The 7,771-nt window shown below is 44.8% G+C and overlaps 1 protein-coding gene across 1 annotated transcript; it reads left to right on the forward strand.

Moving 5' to 3' along the window:
• Positions 1-5,711: 5,711 nt before the first annotated feature.
• LOC142001716 (olfactory receptor 52E2-like) lies at positions 5,712-6,659 on the forward strand. Its single transcript, XM_074977237.1, has one exon. It carries the CDS (start codon positions 5,712-5,714, stop codon positions 6,657-6,659), a length of 948 nt encoding a protein of 315 aa, XP_074833338.1.
• The last annotated feature ends 1,112 nt before the right edge of the window (positions 6,660-7,771 follow it).

Genomic DNA, 7,771 nt, shown 5'->3' on the forward strand with positions numbered 1-7,771 from the left:
TAGGAGAGGGCCATCCCATAACACTCCTGATAAGCCTGTATGCCAGGGCAGGGGAAGCCGTTTGAATGCCCCAAATAGGACCCCGCCCCATGTGTAAATCTCTGACAGCCATTACAGATGTGAACTCTGATGGAAACATTTCCCATGCTCAGGGCATTGCTGGGGTTTCTCTTGTGTGGCTTCACTAATGCCGGAAGCATGGTTCAATGACAGGAGTCTGAGAAGTAGCTGGGGATCCCATGCTGGGAGAGAAAGTATCTCTGTGTTTGTAACATTTTTTTCTCCAGAAGGCCTGTGTTCTAAGCAACCTGACTCAAATAATCTCTTCAGTGCATCAGGGAGGCAGTGATTGTTCAGAGGGAGGGATGGCTTCACTCTGACAGCTCTGAGTGTGTCTACTGCCCTTTAGCTCTAAAAACAGAGCCCGGACCAAGGGTGGGTTTCCGATTCCCTGGCAGTGGCATCCCCCGTCTATGGGATGCTGGGTATCATCACTGCATCTGGATGTGCAGGCAGCCCAGGCAGCTCGGGGTAGGAGGGAACTTTCAGCAGAGAAGAGCTGGTCAACTTTAGCCTGTGCAGTCCAGGATGTTCAGGTGACAGTGGGGTAGTGTGGTGGTGCTGAGGGGCCACAGATGGTGGCCCCCACCCCGGCCAGAAGTGGCCAGAGGAAAGAGAAGCAGTAACTAGCATTATACAGTGTGAGTCTGACACACTTCATCTTTCTGGCAGCCAGGCCATTTCTGATCCCTGCTCAGAGAAATCAACTCAACCCAAGTAGAGAGACCCTCAGAAGACAACAATCCAACATGCATCAACACCACATGATGCGCAGCAACATGGACCCTGGTTCAGTACAAGGTCTCATGACAAGGGATGGGAATGGGCTGAGGATTACTGGGCAGTGCATGCAACTAACTGTACTCTACCGAAAATAACCCCAGAGCAGCACAGCTTCTTAGGAAGGATAACAAGCCTGATGGAAGTGAGGAATGGGTGGATGTGGTGTATCTAGATTTCAGCAAGGCTATTCATATCATCTGGCCTGACTTCCTCATTAGCAGACTGTGGAAATACAGCCTAGATGGAGACAGTACACCAGGGGTGAATAGCTGGCTGGATAACTCTTCCCAGAGAGTACTTATCCATGGTTCGCAGTCATGCTGGAAGGACATAACAAGTCAAAATCCTCAGGGATCATTTCTGGGTTTGGTTCTCTTCAATATTTTCATCAATTATTAAGATAAGGAAACAGACAACATTTACAAAGTTTGTGGGCAATGCCAAGCTGGGAGGGGTTGCAAGTGCTTTGGAGGATAGTATCATAGTTCAAAAAGATCTGGAAAACTGTAGAAATGGAAAATTCAATGGGACAAATATAATTTATGCCACTTAGAAAGTAGCAATCAGTTACACACATACAAAATGGAAAATTATTCCTTAGGAAGAAGTCCTGCAGTGACGACTAAATATGAGTCAAGAGTGCGACACTGACAAAAGAGCAAACACCATTCTGAGAGGAATTAACAGGAATATTGTAGGAAAAGAGAAATAATTCTCTTTACTCTTTACTCTTTACTCCAATCTAATTAGGCCTCTTGTAGAGTAGTATGTCCACTTCTGGATGCCACTGTTCAGGCAAGATGTGGGCATAGGAGAAGGTCCACAGAAGTGAAAAAAATTAAGTTCTAAGGAACATGATTTATTAGGGGAGACTGAAAGATTGAAATAATGGGATACGGGTTTGGAAAAAAGAAGGCGGAGAGGAGACATGGTAAAACTTTCAATTACCTGAAAGATTATTACAAGGCGGTGGAAGGAAAAATATTTTCCTTACTTCAGGTGACAGGGCAAGAAGCAAAGCCTTAAACTGCAGCAAGGCATGTTTAGGTTGGACACACAAAAAAATAAAACAAAAAAACCCATTTCCTAACTGTCAAGATCATTGAGCTTTCAAACAAATTACCGTAGGTTGTGGAATTTCCATCACGGGAGATTTTTAAGGGCAGTTGAGACAAACACTTGTCATGGATAGTCTGCATGGTGCCTTGTCCTTCCATAAGTGCAGCGCTCTACACCGCTTGAGCTCCCTGCCAGTCCTATGATTATAGAATATAAACTTTGACTGTTTATTTCTTATGGAATTCTGCTCATGAACAGGGACTGGTTGGAGGAGGCAGAATGTTTGGAGCAGCTTAGTCAGAACTCCTGTTTTTTTATTGTCATTTTTTCTACAATATTGGCCAACTCACTTCTCCCTTTCCCTCCATTCATCTAATTGTATAAATGTGATATGTTTGCATTGACGTTCCTTGCTAGGTGATTTCAGAATCATTCACTGAAAGCTGATGCACAGTGTGACAATAGTTACTCATGAGAACTGCTGATCACTGATCCCTTAGTGAAAGCCTCATTGGCCTGCAGAGAGTGTCAGTGTTGACCCTTAGTCATCCTTCTCTAGGTCCTTCTATTTACTGCCCACTCATCCATCCTGGGCTGCACATTTACAGAGTACCAGAAGCTACAGACACCTAGGAATTCTGCCTTGTTTTCTTAGTAATCAACTATAATGTTAAAATTTATTCAAATACACAGAACAGCCAAGTCCCCTGTGGCTCAGCACAGGCCCACGAGTTTTCATCTCCCTTTGGGAAGGCCCATTAATTGCTGTTTACTCCTGAAGCTGGATCAGGAGCACAGACGTACAGACACACTTGTCTCCAGCCTGTTTCCATCCAGAAGCTGTTTCTCCCCTGGAGGCTGAATGATCCCCACGGGTTCTGCCCAGAACTGTTATAAAAGCTTCACATTCTGAGTCAGCTCTCAGCGTGGGATGCTACTGGAGATACTGGGCTGAGAGAGGTGTGCGATACGGATGCCTCAGGGGTATTTCCAAGAAAGATACTTCCTTCTCACAGTTAACAGGTAGTCATCCCCTGCTGAATAGCTCACCTGCTCTATAAATCCAGTGTGGTGTGGCTGTGTTAGGGCACAGCATAAGTCTGTGGTACCCTCTGCTCTGCACAGACATTAAACATCCCAGAGCCCTTGCCATAGTGGATAAGTTAGCTCCAATAACACTGGTCTTAGTACTCCCATTTTCTGTGCACCCCCACTCATTCCTAAAGGTGTCCTCTAGCCCTGCAGAAGCTGCGTTTCAGTGTCACCGGGAATCCTTCAAGATGAAGGGTGTTGGTGGGTGTACAATACAAGGCTGAATTCTGAAGCTTTGGGCAGTATTTTCTTCAGGTTTCACTGAAGTAACGGAAGAACTGAGAAAAGCCCTCAGGAGCCAGCCATGTGTCAATGTGCAGAGCCTGCCACCTCCTCCTCTGGCATCTCAGGCTCTGGCTGGTAATGGGGAGCGAGTGAGGTGGGGGTGTGACCTGCCTGAGTCGCTGGGGCTCCTCACTGCAAGAGTTAGCAGAATTTTCAGCATTGGGATGCCCAGTGTTAGCAGTGTCTCAGCTGAGGTGCTCCGGCAGTGCCGCTGTAGTGTTTTAAGCATTACCTGGACGAGTGGCAGGCAACCCGGCCTTTTGCAGCCTAGCAGGGTAACCTGACTGGGGTCACAAGACACTGAATGACTGCAGGCAGCAGTGCCCAAAGCTCGCAGGGGCTGTGGTTCCAGGCTCCCAGCCAAAGGGAGCTGTGGGAAGCTGCATCCGTCACATCCCTGTGGCCCCCTCACATGCAGGTGCTGCTTCTCACAGCTCCATTTCTGCTGATAGGAAGAAGGGGATTTTGAAGTTGGCGGGTCCTTTTGAAAAGGACACCCATCTTGATGAGCCACCTGGCAGCGAAAAGCGGCAATTTCAATGAGCCTTGGCCAGCGGCATGCTAATGAGGTGCTGAATATGTATTTCAGCACCTCATTAGTAATCTTCGAAATGGTTATTAGCGCGGCCAATTCAAAGATTTGAGCTAGTGTAGATGTAGCCATCTACTTTTTCTTCAACATTTATAGATGTCCTTTCTTCCCCTAGGAATTGGCACAATGTTTTCTAGCTTTTATTGTTTTTGTTACTATAACTAGCAGATTTAGCCAGCTTTGCTCTGGTCCTTAATTTAATTAGTTTTTTAGTATTTTTTATTAATAAAAATAATTCTTTTAATAATTGCATAAATCCTTTTTATTAATTTTTGGTATAATTCTTTTTTTAATTTTATCTAAAATAGAAGGAAAATATGTCTGCTTAATTTAAATTGTATTATTCAGAAATACAGTGTTTTATGAAGTTAATTTTCTTTTGAATTTCTTTAAAAAAGGATTGCTATTATTTTTCATTTTTTATGGGGAGTTCCATCTCTCATATTTTTTCCTCACCTTCCCCCCCCCATAAGATGTAATCATTCTCTGTATTTTAACAAAAAAGGTAATAGTCAATTTGGTTTCCAGTAACTTATTCTTCTAGTTTTCAAAACGTAAGTATTGATTTTGCTGTGTCAAAACAGGGCGCTAGCACAAATTTCTCGATTTTCTTGCATTTCAGTACGGTGATTGACAAGCAATTCTGTTTCAGGTTCATCCCATTTTTCTGGCTCATCTTGGTTCAGTCTCTTTCAAAATTCACTCAGTTTTGTCAGTTTTGAGGAGTGTATGGTTTGGTGATTGACTCTTCTGTGTGTTTTTAGGAGAAGTAATGCCATTCTAGAAACATCCTGTGTTCCTGGCCCAAGCAAACCCTTATGAAGCTTTAAGTTATGATAAGAGGAATCTGTTTGCCGAATGTGGTGGCCTTAGCTCTTACAATTTAGGAGTTCTCCATCAAACAGACAGAGAAATTCTCTCTATAATATAGTCCTGTAGTCCTGTTTGTGAGCCTTAGGTGTGTCAAGAATGGAACTTTCCCTGATGTCTTTAAGATCCCTTATCGATTTTCACAGTTTCTGATTTGTATTGCTTGCTGTCTACTTTCGCTTTACTTCATGTGTAAAATGTTGGTTCCTGCCTCCCCCTGCCCCCACACACTTGCTCCCTGACTTTTGCCACAGAAATGGATTTTTAACAAAAAAGTGTCTTTGCCACTGGAATGCTGTCAGTTCCTGGCTTTATTTTTCTCTCCTCTGTCAAGTGATCCCCTTGTGGTTTTTTCTCTATACTAAACAATCTCTGACTTTTCAGCCAGCCCACACATGGCAGCCTTCCCCATTCTCACAGTGGTATCAGAACTCTCCTTTCTATTGCCTATATGCTCTGTAGAGACTGGATGACCAAAAGTGAGCCCATCTCCAGAGGAGATTCTTCTCCACCCCATTCATTAGCCATCTAAACATGGTCTTTCTTTCAGCCACTGCTGTGAATGAGTTGGTGTTTCCAAGATGCTATATCACTTATGGCATTTTCCTGGAAGTGTATTTCCTGATGGTGCCTTTTTGAGATTTGCTGTATCATGAGTTGTGGAAATTATTGACAAAGATATGGCTGTAAATGTGCAAATGTCAGTAGTAGGGCCTTATGTTCACAATCAATTTCTCTAAATAATGAAAATGTCATTTCTGAGTTTGTGAAGAGTAACCTATCAGCTTCAACATGAGAAAAGCTTCTTTCAGTGTATGCAGTGTTTCATATTAATATTATCTGTTCTTTCAGGCATTTGTACTGTGAGCATTGCCCTAAATCCTGGGCAAACACAGGAAGATAGGGGAGCTGATGGTACAGCTGGGAAACATCATTCTGCATTGTATTTGAACACCTTCTTCCCTTCTCCATGTCATATTCTAACACAACCTACTTCTCCAATCCATCCCACTTCATCCTTCTGGGCATTCCTGGTCTGGAGGCAGCCCATGTTTGGATTTCCATCCCCTTCTGTGCCATGTACACAATTACTCTCTTGGGGAATTTCACCATCTTGTTCATTGTGAAGATGGAACCGAGCCTCCATGAGCCCATGTACTATTTCCTCTGCATGTTGGCCATCACTGACCTGGTCCTGTCTACATCTACCATTCCCAAAATGCTGAGCATCTTCTGGTTCAATTCCAGGGAGATTGGTTTCAATGCCTGCCTTACCCAGCTGTACTTCATTCATTCTTCCTCAGTGATTGAGTCTGGGATCTTCGTAGCCATGGCTTTTGATCGCTACGTGGCCATCTGCCATCCCCTGAGGCATTCCACCATCCTGAATAACCATATGGTTGCCAAGATTGGCCTGGCTGCGGTGCTGCGAGGTGGCATCCTCACATTGCCCTACCCATTCCTCGCAAGGCATTGGCCATACTGTAGAACCAACATCATCCCCTACACACAGTGTGAACATATGGATGTGGTGAGGCTGGCCTGCGCTGACATCCGCGTCAGTAGTTACTATGGCCTGTTTGTGCTAATCTGTAGGATTGGTCTGGATGTGTTTTTAATTGCAGTGTCTTATATACAGATCCTCAGGGACATCTTCCGCCTTCCCACAAAGGAAGCTCGGCTCAAGACCTTTGGGACCTGCACTTCCCACATCTGTGTCATCCTGACATTGTATGTTCCAACTCTTTTTGCCTCCCTCACAGCACGATTTGGCTACAATATACCCCTGCATGTCTACATCCTCATTGGTAACATTTACCTCCTGGTGCCCCCCATGCTAAACCCCATCATCTACGGGGTCAGGACCAAACAGATCCGGGACAGGCTGCTCCGGCTAGTTATTCAGAAAGGGACTTAGAAGTTTATGCCGATGCTGTGCTCCATAGACTGAGCTGAGCTAGCTGGGGACATAGGGGTTGTCTGTGTGCATATTCTGTGTGCAGCTCATTAACTCATAGGCCTGCCATCCTTTCAATTGTACATTTCATTGTAAGTGGTCACCACAGGACTTCTCCCCTTCTCAGCCCCTTCCCCAAAGCCCCAGCCCCTGCTCCACTTCTTCCCTTGCAGCCCCAGGCATTTATCTGATATTTCTTCCAAGTTTCCTTCCTCTTGCTTACTCATCTCCTTGTCTGCCACTCTTAGGTTCATCTCAATAACAGGAGTCCTCCCAGTGTGTCACCTAGAACTGGGGTGTAGCTGAGCCCTCTGTCTCACCAGTCCAAGTTCCCTCTTCCACTGAGATGTGACAAGTTGCAAAGACCTCCAAGCTTGTGTCAGATCCATATGCCCAGGCAGGGACCACCCCGCAGCTGTGTTCGTGGTCAGCCACCGCATGGACCCACAATAGAGAGTCTACAGACAAAATACACCCAGCTCCCTAGGTTATGACCCCTGAGCTACACTCACTATCCTGCCCTGATTGTAAGCTGACTTGTGTGAATTGGTAACCCAGTGCACAGCATCCACAAAGGAAACTGGACATACACCAGTTCTTGTTCTTGAGCTGAGATTCATCTCCTTTGCCCTGCAAACAACACACAGTGTGTGAGGTAACATTTACAAACATAATAGATTGGTTAGCTGCAGAAAGAGAAGTTTGAATTGTTTATATGTAATATCAAACATCAAAGTAGATGACCATAATAATGAACAAAACTGCAATCTAAGTGTAATGTATCAGTTTGGATTTGAATGACGCAGACTCTCACCCAGTTAGCCAGCACAAGTAGGTTAATATTTTCAGTCAGTCTTCCTTCTTTCTTGCCTGGGACTACCTCTTTCCCTCCTGGCTCCCAGTTCATATCTTCCCTCTGGTACTTTCTGGTGTGTTTTAGGAAGAGTAAAGCCCCCTCCCTTTTTATATCTGCTTCCAAGTTGCTTGAAGCTCTTTTGCTGCAACCTGGGCCAACTAGGTCCCATTGTGCAGGGCTGTCTAGGAGAAGTTTCTATTGCACACAGTTTGTACAA

This window comes from Carettochelys insculpta, chromosome 1, assembly GCF_033958435.1.
Source record: "Carettochelys insculpta isolate YL-2023 chromosome 1, ASM3395843v1, whole genome shotgun sequence".
NCBI classification, from domain to species: domain Eukaryota; kingdom Metazoa; phylum Chordata; order Testudines; family Carettochelyidae; genus Carettochelys; species Carettochelys insculpta.